The 20273-nt window shown below is 34.6% G+C and overlaps 2 protein-coding genes across 2 annotated transcripts; both read right to left on the bottom strand.

Annotated features, from left to right (window-relative positions):
• Positions 1-5081: 5081 nt before the first annotated feature.
• Positions 5082-6785, bottom strand: LOC107473012 (protein FAR1-RELATED SEQUENCE 5-like). The gene is made up of 3 exons (XM_016092542.1): positions 6606-6785; positions 6218-6335; positions 5082-6100 (listed from the first exon to the last, which is right to left on the bottom strand). The coding sequence occupies exons 1-3, from the start codon at positions 6783-6785 to the stop codon at positions 5082-5084; spliced, it is 1317 nt and encodes a 438-aa protein (XP_015948028.1).
• Positions 6786-19023: 12238 nt separating this feature from the next.
• LOC107473014 (putative disease resistance protein RGA3) lies at positions 19024-19860 on the bottom strand (the record flags this gene model as incomplete). Its single annotated transcript, XM_016092543.3, has 1 exon — positions 19024-19860. A coding segment is annotated over one exon (837 nt), but the record flags the coding sequence as incomplete, so codon positions are not given.
• Between the last annotated feature and the right edge of the window lie 413 nt (positions 19861-20273).

Genomic DNA, 20273 nt, shown 5'->3' with positions numbered 1-20273 from the left:
GTTCTCCCGAAGCAGCATTCACTATAAATAGTGAATCTAAACCCATTAACAGTAGTGAGTATCCAACATGAAACAAGACATGTTGATCTAACACATTCTGCCTTCGCATGTGTTGTATACATGTCTCTGGTTGGCGTAGGCGTCAGAGCCAGAATTTATTCAAGCACATACATCTCCCTACAATTTTGGCACTGTTTCGCAAGAAGATTTCTTGCAGCAGTTCATCCGGAATAACCGGTAATGAAAGATAAATTAGTTGGAATTCACTTATTTTTCTCGAGGCACGTTTGGTAGTCTTGGTTTTCGGTAGGTTAATGTTTGATGTAGTTTATTTGCTTGAGGTCTCTGGTTGGCTTATAAGGAATGAACTTAAATTTCTCTAACTTATTAATTGTGTGAGATGTTGCATCCAATCAAAATTGATATGGCAGAATATTGTTACCGGTGTTATTGTTACCAGTTGGAATTAGCTGTTGTTTACCATAAAAATTGTCTTGTCTACCAAAGTTTTTCTTGCCTATACTAGCAAATATAAATTCTGTGAGAGTTCCGACATTCTTGTTTAAATTATCTCTGATTTTTTTTGTTTATTTAATTTGAAATTAAATGCTGCATCCAATTTTTTCTTGTAGAATGGAAATGCATGCTAACCAAATCCATGGGTCCTGCATGTGTATTTACCTTATCTTGCTAAGTTCGTTTATGCGTATCAACTTGGTTTCCAATATTTTTCCCCTTATCACACCATTAGAACCTGTCATCCTAAAGAACACCATCTTACTCCCAATTTAATCATTTCTGCAGATTCTGTATAATATATACAAAAATTTTGCATTCTCTAATTAGGATGTTACCACTGCCACACCCTCATCCATGTAGCCACACAAATACCACAATCAATTCTTGCATATGAAAAAGCTTTTGTTAAGATAATTTCTTATAAATAATGTCTGGACGTCTAAAATTCTTGTCATGGTCGAATTGTTTGACAGTTAATAAAACCAAAACCACTAGAATGCGGTATATATGACCCATATATACAAACCAAAACTACAATTTTCAACATGATAATTTACATTAATAAAACCAAAGTTAGGAGACACAATACTAATCCAACATGTCTAGAAAACTAAATATGTACATATAATTGTTCACAGATGGCCACCGAAACATTCTTACAAAACATGAGTGCATAATGTATTAATACCAAACACAAATAACTTAATGCTATTTTGTCCTATAATGATGGTGTTCCCTGGTTGACAGACAACTCGGAAGAGTCAGATGAGGAAGTTCATTGGTACCTCCTACTAGGTCCTGCCACTGCCCCTCCCCCCTGTTGATGGAGGTTGATCCTGTAATAATTTTGAAAAAATTATTCTACATGAATGAATAGAAAAAGACTATTAATTTAAATCGCTAAGTACATGAATTATTGTTACCTTGACTCCTGAGAACACGGTGGTGAACCTTGTTGCCTCCGACGCTGCAAACATAATAACCGATCGATCCCAAACGCACTCAGCTGTGCTTCCTTGTTGAAGTGTGCCTTGCATCGGTCTGCCAGCCACTGTATAATTTGGTCAGGCAACACGTTGGACGCATATATCTCGTCAACTGCTCGGGCTTTTTCTCCTTATGAGTATTGTCCCATGCAAGCATGTAGAAGATACCCCAACCAACGTAACTCAGTTCCACAATAAGCAGCGGAGATGGTCGATAGAGAGATCTTATCCTCCCTATGTCCGATCCTTTAATCTAGTACTTATCACCTTCTCTCTTTGGGTAGATATGGAGGCAGTTGTCTTGACTGTCTATGAAGTAGAGATCAGTGGTTGTGAAGAAAGAGAAGTGCCTTACAATATGCGGTGGAAATTGGATATCTTCCTATAGTAAGAAAACAAACTAACATGTTAAACACATGTTGAAACATTAGTTTCACAAAAAAAAAAGAAGAAACATATGTGGCGTAGGGCATAAACTTACATCTGTTGTGAATAGGTTTAACACGAAAGTCTGGTCAGGGAATCTCCGTACGTTCCTAAATACATTAACGTAACTAGCCAAACGGAACCAAAAAATGAAAATTCATCAATCTTAAAAAGAATAAACCATGAAAGACAGAGGGTAAAGTGTGTGAAAAAATACTTGATCAAAGTAGATAACACTTAGATGCCTACCGGAATTCTGGCTCCATATTTGTTTGCTCAATGTATTGACTAGTTGCTGTTGTTGCTCGAGAGATAGGCGACGAGAGTGAATTATAAAAAGGTGTAAATTATTGGTATCAAGTGATGTTGGGAGGAAGTCATGTTTCACTTTTAATGAGAATAGACCCAAACGTCATACTGGTTGTATTGGAAGTCGAAGGGATATCTCGAAACCACCCATTAGTAATCAAACCGTTTTGAAAATGTAAATTGATTAATAAAACCGATAATAAACTCTGTTTTGTTGGTAATCATTTGGTTTTGAAAAGGTAAATGAAGTTTAATAACCCTTCGTTGTTGGTATGACTTACTAAATAAACACAACGTACACAACATAAAACATTATAAGAAGTATAATCTTGTGTTTGTCATAAGGTAAACTATTCAAATCACTTTTAGTTAATTGCTTTACAAAATATGGAAATATTTCAAACGAATATCTCTTTTAAATAACAAAATGCGGTATTCCATTTTTAAACATAAAATTTATAATGGACTCAAAAAATCCTTTTAATGTATTTCATTATCAAAATCTCACTTAATAAATTTTTTTGTTTTTTATAGCGGTTTCGGGCCGACTAGTTCAATGTGTTATGACCCCATAGTAGTTTTTTCTCAATCAATAAGCGCAATACAAACCCTAAATCGAAAACTAATGTAAATTACTGCAAATAACATAATCTTAATAACTTATTGCAAGCGTTAAAGTATCACCAGACTAAGCAAATAAAACAATTATTTGAAGGGCATAGGTAGAACTCAGAGCATATTTTCTTTCCCATTAACCATTCGCTCTTCTTTTTTAGATATTTCATTGTAGTATGTTTTTGTGAACTGTCTTAACAATATACTTATGTTACAATGATTGTTTTTTAATTTTTAATATCAGGTAAACAAAACTACAATGTTGCGGATGTCAAATGAACACATCATGAAAACGTTCAACCAGAAATCCCAGGAAGTGCTGCATGACTCAAAGTCATGCTATAGTCAAATAGCTGAAAAGAGAGAAAGATTGGCTAATGTTAAATGAAATGTGCCTTGAGTTTCAGCTGACTTATTGGCTTTACATAAATTGTAACTAGTTTTATGGTATATGTAGAAAAAATTCTATCAGTATCTAAGATCATCATCTTCAAACTGGATTTGTTCTTAATTCTCGAAACTATGATATGATCAAATATAAATGTCTTATATATAACATATTCATGACACAGAAAAAATCAGCTAAAACAATGATACACGATTGAAAAGTCAAACTAACAAAAGAGATTTACACTGTTGGGAGTACTAGATGACCATCAACTCGTGAAGAACAACATTCAACCCTGGAGACTGCCAAGTTAACCCTTCAATCTAATCATTTGGTTGGTAAATCAATTGCACTAAGTAACATAAATAAAAAAAACAATACCATTAACACAATTCTAATTGATCCACTGTATTGCATAATCACAATGGTACGAACTCCTTAACCGAAATACAACCACAATTAATTGCAACTAAACTACAGTAATGAAAGCAAAACACATATTATTAAACATAATTATCATCCTAATAGACATAACACACTGTTATCTAGTACACCAGGCTCCATTCACAGTTACCTTAAATTACTACAAATTAAAACTCCTCAATACCAACTAATGGCAAATACATTGCGGTTAGTTAATCAGAATAAATCATGCATTTTAAGCCAAAATTCAGAAATACATTAAATCATGCATATAAAACCAAAAATTTGCAATGCACTAAATTCTGAAGACTAAGTCTTCCAATTGATCAACGTATCTTATGCATCGACGCGAACAATGCCATGTACGATCCTTGTTAGTTTCCACAAGGCATTGCCAACGGTAACGGATCTTCAACATCGTTCTACACATGTGTTGTGTCGCATTTTTCATCCATGACATGATTATCGCATTCATAGTTTGTGAATGAATGTCCTTTCTCCTGCTGTGAGTCGTTCACCTGGTGATGACATGATGGTCATTTATTGCAAAGTGGTTAAAAGGAGTTTAACGCAATGCACCTGTTTTGAGGAGTAGAAGTTTTTGTTGAAAAATTCATTCATGGACGTGATGTCAAAGGATTTATTGCTTTCATAGAGGCTCCGCTGTTTCATAGTTTTTTTTAAATAAAAAGAAGACGATCTTCATTAATTTACCCAGTTCATGTGACGAAAATTACAGGTTTAGATCCACAAAAATTACCTCATCAAAGGTGTTCTCGTTACCCTTTCGGTTGCTTATACCCGTCGCCATAAATTTCCTTGATCCACCCTTTTTAAAAGACTACGCACATAGAGGAATACATACACATAGTTTAATGCTTTTGAAAGGGACACCCACCGAAGAAGTTTTCCCCAGCATAAGCTTAGTTAGTGTAAACAAATCGTACCTTGGTCTTAGGTCGTGAATGGTCTTCGAACTTAACTAAAAACGACCTCGAAGAATTAGCAAACCTTTCTCGACTAAAACCTGAGTCTTTGGCTGATGCATTGTCGTCTGATCGCTCGTAAGGGTTACCTTGCACACTATGCTGCATCAGATCTAGACAGCGTTTGTAGTAATAACTGTACTTGTGACAATTAGAGCATGCTCTCTTCTTCCTCCAAGAAGACCTCTTGGAAGGGGATCCTTTGCTTTTGACAACAAAGGGATCGTTGATGCCTTCCACGTTTGGATTAGGAGTTGACTTGCCTTGTTTGCATGACTGCAAGCGGAAAACTAACTTTACAAGTTCAGACTGGACTTCGTCAAAGTCTGCAAGGTCCTTGCAAGCAATATCACACAGCTCGTTGCAATTCAATGCCAATGCACCAACTCGAAACTTTAAGACCCTTTCGACGTCATCATTCACATGCATTTATGTGATAATAAAATCGTTCTTTGCATTCTTTGTCCACTTTTTGTAGATCAACGAATCTGAAAACTCAAAGATGTATTTGAACTTCATGGCACAGAAAAAGTGACTACAGGGAATACCACGTGATTCAAACAGCTTGCACAAGCACGAGAACAGATTTTTACTTCTATCGACTTCCACCCGTCGATCTCTGGCCGGGTCTCCGAGAGCAGTCACACTGAACTCAACCTTCTCCAAGGTTGTGCTTAGTATCTTGATATTCAAAGCCCCTGCCCTCTGAATCTCATTACGAATTTTCTTAAAAATGTTTCGAGTGAAATAACATGATGTAAATCTTTCATATACCTCCAACGAGGTAATCATCACTGGCTTAGAGCATTGAGACTTAAAGTCAGCTATTAATTTATTGTTTCTATACTCCTTTAAGGCCCTATCCAGGTTATGCATGAAGTCAATGAAGGTATTCTTGCGATTAACATAAAATTTGATGAGAGAATTTATATCTTCACACTGTGACGTCGTCCTTATGTACCTGAAAAACTTATCCCGTAGGAAACAATGGGACCACATCGCATGAGTTTTGTACGTCTTTTCCATCCAGGTACTCCCAACAAGGTTGTGCTTATCCAAAATGGCTGCCCATCTTCGATCAAAATCTCTGCAGTCGTTGTTATCGTATATAAGACCCTTAAAATCCCATAGGAAATTATGATTCTTTATATTTTCACATGCATTTCTCTGAAGATACCATCTGCCTAACCGATGGGACGCATCAGTTAGAACATTTTTTATTGCATCTCGCATGGCAAGGTCTCCGTCAGTTATTACTGCTTTAGGACTTTTCCCACCCATGGCTTCAACAAACGTTTCCAACAACCACTTATACGTGTCTGTGGTTTCGTCGGATAGTAGGCCGGAGCTGAAGATAACAGTCTGTCCATGATGATTGTATCCGGAGAAAATGACTAAAGGTTTGTTATATTTATTCTTCTTGTACGTTGAATCAAAGGCAACAATATCTCCAAAGCAGTGATAGTCGACAATTGACTACCCATCTGCCCAAAAAATATGCTTGAGCCTTTCGTCACTAGTGAACGTATACTTCCCAAAGAACAACGGATCATTGTTTGACTTGCCAATCAAATAGTTTATTGTTGCATTGGCATCCCCATTTTTTACTTTTGATCTACGATAACGATCAATGTGGTTGTATAAGTCTTTGCGTGTGAAGCCAGCATGACGATATCCACCATTCTGGAACGCAATATATCCCATAATATGGAACGTTTTGACACCAAAATTATGAAGATTTTCCACTTGGACTTTATCAGTAACAGTGAGACGACGATTGGCCAGAACCAGATGCGCAAATTGGGGGGGCGTCAGATTGTGGTTGTAAGATTCCACAAAACATGATACCTTCCATCTACCGCAGTCGTATCAAGCTTTACCCTAAGCCGAGCTGGACACTTGGTTCGCGTGAGTGACCTTGCCTCCCTTGATCTATCATCCAGATCAAGATACCTCATATTCTTCCAGCCCATCCTTACTGCAAACAAGTTGCCTACAAATGATTCTACCTTCGTTATTCCTAACGACGTCGTCCTTCCTCATTACAAATCCATGCCAACAAGCATAAGTGTTATCAAATTGGCAAGCCTCATTCTCTGTCCTAAACTCCAGGTTCCAAATATCCTCCACCATTAAATCCGCTATTCTTTTTACACCACAATCTTATTCACTCTTGCTAGTAGAATCTAGCGAATCCACATCATCATCTTTAGCATCATCTTCTGCATTCAGTTGATAATCGAAATCATCACCCAAATCATTATCAGAATCATTCTTAACATCATCCTCGTTTCTGGACATAATTTTAACCCTGCCAAAATCTAGGTTGGTGACCAAAAATGTGAATAAACAGAACCAATGGCAGCAACTACAGGAAGCTAACCTAAGCTGCATGTAAAAATACCGAAACCAAACCCATTTAAACTAACCAATTATTTACGACTCCAGTATAAGGTTTTAATTTTAATACCCCAAATCTAGCCACAACATAGAACTGGATAATGTGACTTAATTTCCAAATTCCAGAATAGCAACCCAACACTATAAACAGAGAGCCGTTGAACAGGCATAGACTATTATCAAAATTAAACTAATCCGGATTAACAAAAATACTTAATTGGACATACCTTGATGACAACCAAAGGTTGAGTTTGAACGGGTAAAATTGAACTACTGGAGGGAAGTGACCTTACCTAATTCGCCGCACCTAATTCGAAGGCAGCTGAAAAATGGGGATGGTAAACCAGCTTCCACCAGCCATAGTTTCGTCAACAGCAGAAGTTCAGCTACTAGGATAACAAATTTCACTGCTGGAGCCACATCAGGTTAGCATTCGACCTCTCCTCAATTAACGTTGATGCCTAGCCGACGGAACTAGAGTACTAGTTCTGGCTCCTGTTATTCGAAAGAGATAATGCTTGCTAAACGGACTTTGGGTTGATTAACGAAGGCCAAAAAACAAAAAAAAAGGTTGGGTACTATGGAGGTTATGCATTTTCCAAGTTCTCAGAGATGCATGTTGAATTTTAGGAAGAAATGGAGAGTATTTAAAAAAAAATAATTTAGAGATTAGAAATTATTGCAAATGTTCTCCAATACACTATACAGTATGTATACACTAGCTAATGTAGTATGTTTATGTTATAGGTTCATTAAAAGCTTTTGCTATAACTAATGAATCAATTAATGAAAGGTAGAAAACTTTACTTGATCAATGACTGTGATGATGATGCCTAAATAAGGATAAATTACCCACAAAATTGCCATAAGTTTCGAAGAAAACACCAAAATTTGAATATAGAAGCTTGGCTGAGGCGGATTCCCAATTAATATGGATTCAAAATCTGCTATAGAAGTTATATGTTCAATTGTCATCAATTCCAATTTTATATTGTGACAACATGAGTACTGTTTTATTAGCGGCCAACCCAATTTTTCACAGCAAGACAAAACATTTCAAGTTGGATTTGCATTTCGTTCGAGAAATAGTGAATCAAAGGCTTTTGAATGTTGTTCATATATATTGATTTAGTTGATCAAGTAGTAGATATTTTTACCAAAATTCTTTCTATTGATCGCTTTAATAAATGCAAGTTTAAAATTAAACTGACTTCTAAAATTCCATTAAATTTGAGGGAGAATAATAGAGTTAAAAAAATAAAGTTTTATTATAATAACTATTTAAGATTTTATTATTTTTTGTTTTCATAATATATTAGTTCATTAATAAGCACTAACTTATTTATTGATTTAATTCTTTATAAATTAAATATATGTAATAATATTCACGTTGATAAATATTGTCATGTTTTAATTTAAAAATCTTAGATTCAAGTTTTGTACATAATGTTTTTTAATTTATTATATATAGTGAAAGATATTTTAAAAGGAAAAGTTATACAAAAAATCTCTCTTATATTCCTATTTTAGTAGAGGTAGATGTCCGGTCCTAAGACATATGCTTAATTTGTGTTTTTATTTTTAATTTTTATTAGTTATAAAAGAAACAAAAGTATAAAAGATAAAATTATTTTATTTTCATATATTCTTTTATAAAATTTTAAAATAAATAACACTAAAAAATAAAAATAAAAAAAACAAAATAATTTCTATGATTTTTTTCTTAAGCCATTGCTAAGGAATTTATGTTGTTGGTCTAAAATCCTATTTGGTTTAAAAATAATATTTATTAAAAAATTACTGGTTTTTCTTTTCTTGTCTGAAGAGAGAAAACTGCTTAGTCCAACTTAAATATGCTGTTGGGATTTTTGAAATATCTTGTTCCTAGTATATTTCTTTTTAATTTTTTAGTTATGGTCAATTTTTTATTGGATAATCTTCACATTACTATACTTTGATATTGGTCCCAAGTTTTTTTTTTTTTTGAACTTGTATTGGTCCTAAATTTGATTGGACTATTGGATCAATTTATTTGGAATTTAGTTTTATCTTTAACAAAAGTCCATATTAAGGCCGAGGTTTTTGTATTTAATTTTTAAATATGGTAGCTGTTGGATTTTTTGACATATATTTGTCCTAAATTTGATGTTTATTATTTTCATAGTTATGATCAATTTATCATTTTGGTATTATGTATTTATTTTTTAAATATTTTAAAAATATTGATATTTCAATAATTTTAATCATTAATTTATATATTTTATAATCAATGAATAAAATTACTGACACATCAGTATTCTTTTTAAAATGCTTCTTAACTTATATTCTACAAAATCTCAAATACTAAGGCCAAGGCTAATATTTAAATTTGTTATGTCAGTATTTAATATGTTATATCATTATTTATCAAAAACGGTTGAGAACAATGGCCAAAATAAATATTCTCATAAAAATATATTTTCATAAAAACTAAAAACTTAGTTAATAACCCTAAAATATTTCATACAAGACAATTTTTTCTTAATTCTTAATGGATGAACAAAATAAGATCCTTGAGCAGTATTAAATTCTTTATGCAATCAAAACCTGGAACATTTTTAAACTACAAAATCCTATCAAAAATCGAATAAATCTATAGTAACATTCAGAACAATTCAAACTTAACATATTATTCATAGTTTCAGTCTTAAATAATAATGCAACATTATATAAAGGATAAAATTTCGTAGCTAAAAACATTAATTGTACTCAAAACAAAGCAATTACAAGTTTACAACAGAATCATTAGGCAAAAGACACTACACAAAAAGATAATGCTTTTATTTCCCTCTCTCTCGAATCCCCCTTCTTCTCTCTTTCCTTTTCCTTCTTTCTTTTCTTTTTCTTCTTTTTTTCTTCCTTCAGAAGTGTGTGTTAGTGAGAGTGACGATAGGTGAGAAAGATGAGTGTAGTGTTAGAATTTGGGATAGTGTGGAGTAGCTTAGATATTTTTTTATTGAAAATAAGGTTAGTGGTGTAATTTTATAAAATAATTAAAAGAGTAAAATAATAATCAATAACTAAATTAAATATAAAATTTTCATCTTTAAAATATCTTCTAATTATAATTTGTACATTATTTGTGATAGAGGTTATTAGAATCAGTTAAAGTTGAGTCAGTTAGTGATTACTGATTAGTTAATAGGACTTAGCTGAATTTTGTTAGTTGCAATTTAATTCTGTTAGTTGCCATCTGTCCTCACTTCACTATATATAATGCACTATGTAATGAACAGTTCAGTAAGTTCAGATTCAACTAATTCAGTTCAACACGCTTCTCTAGAAACCTCTCTTCTCTTCTCTTCTCTTCTCTCAAATCCTCAGTTTCTTTTGTTCTTCTTGAAATCATTCCTTCTTCAATTCTTATCTGTGGAATCTGATACCTTTCATGGTATCAGAGCTTCGATCACTCTGCTTCCATGGCTGCGGAACCCCAGAACAGTCTCAGCTCAATTTCTCAGGCACCGATGCCCCTAAGCTTCACGTCTTCCCCAATTTCGATGAAATTGGATGAGGACAACTTTCTGTAATGGAAGGACCAGGCGGAATCAACCATTGAAGGTCACGATCTGCTACATCACATCACTGGAGAGAAGATGCCAACGCGGTTCTTACCTTCAGGAGAAACGAATCCTGGATACGTAGTATGGAAAAGACAATATTCACTACTAAAGTCGTGGTTGCTGGCTTCAATGACCAAGCCATTCACAACTCGAATGGTTGGGTGCGTGTACACATATGAGGTATGGAAAAGACTTGATGATCATTTCTCCTCTCAAATTAGAGCAAAGATAATGCAGTTAACACACAAATTAAGTAGCATCAAGATAGGGAATTCTGTAAATGAGTATGTGTTGGCTCTGAAAAGCACAATAGATGCACTAGCCTCTGTTGGTGAACCTATGCGTGAAAGTGACTATGTAAATGCAATACTAAATGGCTTGACAGAAGATTATGCAAATGTAATCACGTCTGTAGTTGCTAGACCGGTGAGCATATCAGTAGGAGAACTAGAAGCATTACTCTTGACTCATGAGAGCATGCTAGAAAGATTCAGGAAACCTGAGCTCTTCATCCAAGCAAACGTGGCGCAGAACACACAAGGATACAACATAAGAGGAGGTTTTAGAGGAGGCTCCAGAGGAGGAGACTACAGGAACAGAGGAGGAAGGTCGATGAGAAGTGGCAGATTTGGAGCTGGTCAATTTCAGAACAGAAATGTTGAAAATGGACAGGGCAACAATTCAAGATTTGAAGAGAGGTTCCAAAATGACTACTCAAGATTCGTAAATAACAGTTCAAGATCGAATGAAAGGCCAATCTGCCAAGTGTGTGACAAAATTGGACATACAGCCAAAACTTGCTGGTATAGGTATGAAAGAGATGATAACCCAAGATCCCAATATGCTGCTCAGAACTCCAACAACAATTCAACTCCTCAAGAACTACTAGCTACTCCATCAACAACCCATGATCCAAACTGGTATCTGGACTCAGGTGCAACACACCACATCACTTCAGATGAGCAGAACTTGACAGAGGGAGTGATGTATGAAGGATCTGATCAAGTAATAGTAGGAAACGGCTCAAGTTTGCATATCAACCTAATTGGAAAATCTAGCTTTAAATCTGATTTGAGCAATAGGGAGTTCTTGTTACAAAAACTTTTACATGTGCCCAATATTACCAAAAACTTACTTAGTGTGTATCAGTTTTGCTGTGATAATAAAGTATTCTTTGAATTTCATGCTGATTGCTGTTATGTCAAAACTCAGGAAACTAAGGAGACTGTCATTCATGGCAAAGTTGACAAAGGGATGTACAAGTTTGTCAACTTCACCCTATCACCCACAAAAGCTGCCCATGTCTCTATAATGTCCGATACAGATAACTTCCAGTTATGGCACAATAGACTAGGTCATCCCTCAAATAATGTCGTTTCAACAGTTTTACAGTCTTGTAATCTTTCTTTCAGTATCAATAAGGCAGTGTGTCCAGCTTGCTGCATTGGCAAGTCTCATCAGCTGCCCTTTCCAATTTCTCATACTGTATATACTGAACCACTTCAGCTTGTGTACTCTGACATATGAGGTCCTGCCCCTATGCCTGATTCTAATGGAAACTTCTATTTTGTCAACTTCATCGATGCCTACTCTAAGTTCACTTGGCTCTACTTGCTCAAAACCAGGTCCCAACTTAAATCAGTTTTTAAAGCTTTCCAAAATATGGTTGAATTACAACTAAACAAGAAAATTAAAATGCTACAAACAGATAATGCTGCTGAATATGTAAGCCTGTCTAAAGAATTGCAGGGCCAAGGCTTAATTCACAGGTTCTCTTGTCCACATATACACCAGCAGAACAGCAATGTAGAAAGAAAACATAGACATGTTGTAGAGAAAGGCTTATCTATGCTGGCTGGAGCTGGAATGCCAACTCATTTCTGGGGAGAAGCGTTCACCTCTGCTGCTAACCTCATTAACCAATTGCCAACACCTACTTTAGATAACAAGTCCCCGGTTGAAAAGCTATTTGGAAAGAAACCTGATTACACCAGCCTTCGAGTCTTTGGCTGCCTATGCTTCCCTCACCTAAGGCCTTACAACAAGAATAAGTTGGAATTTAGATCCTCCCCCTGTGTTTTTACTGGTTACAGCTCACTTTACAAAGGGTACAGATGCTTAACTCCTGATGGCAAAACCATAATCACAAGAAATGTTATGTTCGATGAAGAAAAATTTCCGTTTAAAGATTGCAAATTCCTACATGAAGACTCCAATCCTCCCCCAACTGTGCTGCAGCAATTCCCTACAATTCCAATTGTCTCTGCTCATAAGCCTTCACCAGCTCCCTCATTCACACAAAGACAACCCAACACTCCTTTTCATTCCCTTCTTACTTCTGCTACTTCATCCACTGCCTCTCAGAACCCTTCAGGCGCCCAATTTCCAACCCCATCAACTACTAATGATAACAGCCAGCTCAGACCACCCACTCAACCTCCCTTCCCTTCCACCAAGTCAGCAGCACCCTCAAACATCCCAGTACCAATACCAATTTCTGATATAGAAGTCATTCTTCCAGTAGCACCTGCACCTCCTGCCATTTCCTCCTCAACTAACACACACTCAATGATTACAAGAAGCAAGACTGGTTGCCTCAGACCAAGGGTTTTTCATGCTTCAGTAGAGCCTAGATCAGTCAATGAGGCAATGGCTCACCCACAATGGAAAGAAGCAATGGATCTTGAATACAATGCTCTCATGAAGAATCAAACCTGGAAGCTTGTTCCACTTCCCAAAGGCAGAGAGGCAATTGGGAGCAAATGGGTGTATCGGGTGAAATACAATGCTGATGGGACACTACAAAAGTATAAAGCAAGGTTAGTGGCTCAGGGATTTTCTCAAAGGCCGGGCTTTGATTTCACTGAAACTTACAGTCCAGTGGTGAAGCCTACCTCTATTCGGATAGTCCTGACTGCAGCATTAACATATGGCTGGAACATTAGGCAATTGGATGTCAATAATGCCTTCCTTCATGGAGATTTAGGTGAAGAGGTATACATGAAGCAACCTCAAGGTTATTCTGTAGGTAATGGCAACCTGGTCTGCAAACTGACTAAGGCTTTATATGGACTAAAGCAGGCTCCCCGCGCCTGGTACCATAAACTGTCTACAGCACTGAGACATTTTGGTTTCACAGCAACCAAGTCTGATGTGTCTGTCTTTACCAGGTCCACCAAAGAAGGCAACATCTTTGTCTTGGTGTATGTAGATGACATCATCATTACAGGCAGTTCTAGCTCTGCCATAACTCAGTTAATTGAACAGTTGAATGCCAAATTTGCCTTGAAAGACATGGGGGAACTTCACTATTTCCTGGGAATTCATGTTACAAAAGCTAAAGAAGGAAGCCTGATTATGTCACAAGAAAAGTATGTTGGAGATCTTCTTGCTAAGGCTGGCATGACCGGGTGTAAACCCTGCACTACACCACTACCTACTTCAATCAGGCTATCTGCATTTGGTGGGTCTGCCTTCACTGATCCACGACTCTATAGATCTGTGGTTGGGAGCTTACAATACCTTACCATCACAAGACCTGAGCTGTCATACTGTGTCAGCAAGGTGTCTCAGTTTCTGCAGCATCCTTTGGAAGAACACTGGAAATTGGTGAAACATGTACTTCGATATGTCAGTGGAACCTCAACTTATGGATTACAGCTGCATAGAGTTAAAGACATGACAGTCACAGCCTATAGTGACTCAGATTGGGGAGGAGATCCAGACGATCAAAAATCTACTGGAGCCTTCTGTGTGTTCTTAGGGAAAAACCTAATCTCCTGGAGCTCCAAGAAGCAGTCAGTGGTTGCAAGGTCTAGCACAGAGGCAGAGTATCGAGCAATGGCCAACTTGGTAGCTGAGCTTCTCTGGATCAAGCACCTGCTGCATGAATTAAAAATTCCACTAACCAAGGCTCCAATGATATACTGTGACAATCTTAGCGCCGTTCTCCTAGCAGCTAACCCAATTTTACACTCAAAATCCAAGCATTTTGAGACAGATTTGCACTTTGTCAGGGACCATGTCAATAGCAAAACAATACAGGTGAGCCATATCCCAGGGTCGGTACAAGTGGCTGATGCCTTGACTAAGGCTCTGCCAAGCAGGAGCTTCCTGGAGTTTAGAAGCATGCTGAACATTACTGATGCAAAGCTATTTTTCAGCAAGAGTAATGACAAGTTCACCAAAACAGGCACTAAAAGGAGTATAGAATATTTGGAGAGTAGAGAGCATGAAGAAGTGTGTAAAGAACCAACTAGCAAAGAAAGAAAGGAAGAAGATTAGAAAGCAGGGGTCATGATAGAGGTTATTAGAATCAGTTAAAGTTGAGTCAGTTAGTGATTACTGATTAGTTAATAGGACTTAGCTGAATTCTGTTAGTTGCAACTTAATTCTGTTAGTTGCCATCTGTCCTCACTTCACTATATATAATGCACTATGTAATGAACAGTTCAGTAAGTTCAGATTCAACTAATTCAGTTCAACACGCTTCTCTAGAAACCTCTCTTCTCTTCTCTTCTCTTCTCTCAAATTCTCAGTTTCTTTTGTTCTTCTTGAAATCATTCCTTCTTCAATTCTTATCTGTGGAATCTGATACCTTTCAATTTGCATTCAAATGTCTATTTTTAATAAAAATTAGAGATAAGTAAATTAATTCTCTTTTATTTGTAAAATAAAATTAAAAATCTAAATATTTAAAATTAAGGCATAGAGAATATTCACTATTTTTTAATTATAAAAATTTTAAATAATAAATAAGAATTTATTCAACTTATATATAAAAATTTCTAAAAATAATAATAATTATCATAGAATCCAAATTATATATATTGGTATGAATTACTAATATTATTATTATTGTTAGATATAACTATTTATATATGTTTTTTATCAGTTTAAATTTTTTAAAAAATAGTATTATAATATAATATTAGAATTTTTATAATTTAAAAATTTAAAATTTGATTTTTATTATTTAAAAATAATTTCAATTTACGCACCCTCCAAAAGAAAGAATTTTGACCAATGTGATTTGAACAATCGGAAAAGTTAAAAAATTTATCTTTTATACCATAAAAAATATAAAAAAAGCAGTATAAAAAGTTATGGACACACCATTTCTCACAAGTTCTACATTGTATTTTTTTAGGTCTTGAAATTATGCTGTACTTTTAATTTATTGTTGTATTATTCTATTAATTTTAAATTTTTAATGCTAAATAAACTTTTATTTTTTTGTTGTATTTAATTTTTAAATATGGTAGCTGTTGGACTTTTTGACATATATTTGTCCTAGATTTGATGTTTATTGTTTTTATAGTTATGATCAATTTGTCATTTTGGTATTATGTATTTACTATTTATTTTTTAAAATATTTTAAAAATATTAATATTTCAGTAATTTTAATTTTTTATCTCAACTATATTTATATATTTTATAATTAATGGATAAAATGACTGAAACATCAATATTCTTAAAACGCTTTTTAACTTATTATTTTGTCGATTTTTAGCAAATTGATGGTGGTTTGATATCTAGTGGTCTGGGAGCGAAACCGACTCCTCTTTGCAGGTGTCAGTTTTCTAAAAGTGTATCAAAGTGTCTTCAATTAGACGGGTATTGGGAATAAAGATAAATTAGAACTTATAAACCAATGAAAGACACAAAAAGATAAAGTTTTCAGAGAAAAGATGTGCTGAAAATGGAAAGAATTGCGTTGAAATTGAAAGAAAGCAGTAGAATGCCTTCGACTGGGTCAAAGGGCTTTGACATGAAAATTTAAAATGCAAAAATGTAAATTGAACAGAGAAAATAAAGGATACTTAAAAGATAAATTTACTTAAAAAAATAAAGTTTACAAGAAGATAAATTGAAAGAATGAAAATATGAAAGGAACCCTACAGAAAAGTTACTCGATCGCAGACTCAGGAAATCTTTGGGATGTGAGTATGCTTGAGTGTTTTTTTGAGTTTAAAGTTCCAACCCTTATTCCCTAAGACTTCCTAGTATTTATAATTTACTTTTGGTAACTGACAATTAATTACAATTAATTACAAGATCACAGCCTTGAATGCGTACTCCTTGGTAACCGTTCCCGCCTTTTGATTATAATTGTTTTCCATAATTTCCTCGCGTGATGGAAGCCTTTAACTTCTCCACTACCATAACTGTTTGATCCATTTATTCGAACTTGTTCGATTACCCGTCTCGAATATCTTGTTCGATCAGACTTATTCGATTTAATAAAGTAAATGTAATCGAATCTGCGTTGATTACCTCCAGCCCATGCTTGCGCATGTATCTTTTCGAAAACTACCTATGTCTTTGGCCTCTTTATTACTTCGAACCAATTTACCTTTATCGAAAATATTTTTCCATCAACATTTATATTCGACAAAATCCCAAATACTAAGGCCAAGGCTAATATTTGAATTTGTTATGCTATTATTTAATATGTTACATCATTATTTATCAAAAACGGATGAGAACAATGACCAAAATAAATCTTCTAGTTTTAGTTAAAAATTACAGGAACCCAAGCAAAATAGTATATTTTCATAAAAACTAAAAACTTAGTTAAGCTTAAAATATTTCATATAAGACTATTTTTTAATTCTTAAAGGATGAACAAAATACGGTACTTGAGTGGTATTAAATTCTCTATGCAATCAAAACCTGGGAAAAAAAATTTTAAACTATAACATCCAATTAAAAATCGAATTAACCTATAGTAACATTCAGAACAATTCAAACTTAACATATTATTCATAGTTTCAAACTCAACATCTCAAGTCTGAGGTGGCCAAAGACATAACTTTACTTCAGTCTTAAATAATAATGCAACATTATATAAAGGATAAAATTTTGTAGCTAAAAAACATGAATTGTACTCAAAACAAAGCAATTAGAACAGAATCATTAGACAAAGACACTACACATAAAGATAATGCTTTTTATTTTCCTTTCTTCACTTCATATTTGATCTTTTTTCATCATCATCATCATCATCATTTTGGTCTTTCCCATCAATCTGCAAAAATTCAAGGCTACACTACTAGCTACTAGAAATGATATATGAAATAATAAATATAGCCACAAACAAGTACGTGTATGTATGTAAGGATTTTCAATGCTTAAATAGTCAAAATTGTCTCTAAAGTCTGAAAAATCATTCGTTCTCTAAATAGGTTTTTAAAAGATTTTTTAAATCAAATTTGTCTTTCAAAAATTTTAAGTTAGTCACATTAATCTTTTCGTCGTTTTTATTGCTGACGACGTCAAAATTTGCTAATGTGAAGGATAAATTTGATTAAAAAATTTTTCAGAGACTAATTTAAAAAATAAATAATCTTTTAAAGACAAATTTGATCATTTACTCAATTTTTGTTAGAAATTTTCATGCAAGTATAAATAAAGCATTAGAAATTGAATAAACCAACCTCGCAATGTGGGATATGAACAATTTTTTTCAAATCCAGACCTGTCTTCTTGTTATACCTTGCACTTAGTATAGGACAATCATCTATCTCTAAGAATTGAAGATTATGGAATTGATCCATCTTGATGGGAAGAAATGACAAGAGTCTACAAGAAATGATACGAAGTTCTTCAAGAGAATCACTTGGAAAGCATGTGGGAAATGATTCCATTCTTCCTCCCCATATTCTCAAATAGCGCAATTTAGTAGCTCTGTAAAGCCAATCAGGTAAAGCTTCCAACTTGAATGATCCATTAATCTCAAGCACTTGAAGGTTCAAACTATAGGCTGCCACATTTTCTTTTCTTCTTCTTCTTCGCCTTCGAAATTCACCAGGTCAGTACACCAATGAATCACTAACTTCTTTAAAGTAGTTAAGCGACCAACAGCACTTGGTACAGACACTAACTTTGTACAAAACCAAAGAAACAAGAATTTGAGTTGTCGAAAGTGTCCTATGTTCATGGAGGACAAACTTGTAACTTTGACAGTTAGAAAAAGATATTGAAGGCTGATGAGATTTTTCATGTAACATTTAGGAAGGTTCAAACATTGTAGATTTTGCAAGTCACAAATGGAATTAGGGAGTGTTTTCAAACTACTACAACCTTTTAGATTGAGGTATCTCAAGTGTTTCTTCATCTTGGCAAAACAATTATCAGGCAATGAAATGAATTTCATCTCTCTTCTAAGTTGAAAACCTTTAGATAGTTGAATTTGTCAGAGGCCAATTCCTCCATGGATGCTTCTTCTTGTTTCCCCAGCTGCACGATGCTTCTAGCTTTGCTTGACTCCTTCATTGTTAATTTTGCAAGTTCATGTACAAAATCATGCATTTTGAGCCTTCTAAATGTCATTGAATTTTTCAAATTAAAGGAGTAGGAAGAAGCATCAATTTGAAGCAAAGAAGCTGAAACTAGCTTCGATCTTAATATAAAACTCTCCAATGTCTTCTACGTCTTCGTCTTCGCGTGTAGGTTGAAGGAGTCCATGCGCCATCCAAAACATAATCAACTCAATAACCACAAATGGATAATCTTTTGGGAAACAAGAGCAATATGAAAAACATTGCTTTAGTTCTGGTGGCAAGTAATTATAGCTCAATCTCAATGATGGCAAAATAGCATTATTTTCTTGATCTAACTCCCACATCTCACTATCACTTATTTTTTTCCACTCATTTTCATCATGAGATTTTGATCTAAGAAGGCAACCTAAGGTTACTATTGCTAAGGGTATCCCATTACATTTTTGAACAACATTTTTTCCAATTTTCTTAAGCCTTGGGTATTCCTCTGCTTCCTTCTCTGCTTCTTGGAATGAAAATTTCACAAATAGTTTCCAACACTCACCTTTGTCAAATGGTTTCAACTCAAATTGAAGATTGCTTCCCATAATAGAGGCAACATTTTTGCTACGAGTAGTCACCATGATTTTGCTGCCTTTCGATTCTTTATCGCTGCTCGCTGTGAATAGGTAGTCCCTCAATACTTTCCATTTAGAGAGATTTTCATTCCAGACATCGTCTAGCACGAGCAGGAACCTCTTACCATGTAATTTCTGATCAAGAAGAGATTTCAAAGCATCCAAACTAGAATTTTGTTCAACTATATATGGTTTTGAGGCAACTTCAACAATTTGGAATATTATCCTATTAACAACAAATGAGTCAGACACACACACCCACATTAGTACATCAAAATTCTTTGACACTTCAATATCATCATTTTAAATGCCTGTGATGTAAACGATTTTCTGTTGAGATTGATATGTTGTGTTTGTTATTTAATTGGTTGATTTCTGGATTTTTGGTGAAACGGATTGAATCCGTGACTTTTAGTTTCCTTTTATTTAAATACATAAGGAATGGTCCTAAATGATGGATTTGAAAATGTTGGTTTTGATTGAGTTGAGGTTGAAAGGAGGGGACTCGTGATGGGTGGCAAACTTCAGTTATTAGGGGAGGTGCTGTTGAAAATTTTCCAAGAATTTGAAAGAGGCAATTTATATATAAATTCGAGGGTTTGGGAATAAGAAAGTAAGTCTGGAGGTTATGCTTGGTGTTGAGCTGTGATTAGTGGTAATTGGCTTGAGAGAGAGAGAGAGAGAGGATAAGGATGGAGTATGATTAAGGCATGGTG

This window comes from Arachis duranensis, chromosome 2, assembly GCF_000817695.3.
Source record: "Arachis duranensis cultivar V14167 chromosome 2, aradu.V14167.gnm2.J7QH, whole genome shotgun sequence".
Classification (NCBI taxonomy): Eukaryota; Viridiplantae; Streptophyta; class Magnoliopsida; order Fabales; family Fabaceae; genus Arachis; species Arachis duranensis.
The sequence above is the reverse complement of the archived record's forward strand: the minus strand, read 5'-3'. Positions and strand labels throughout refer to the sequence as shown.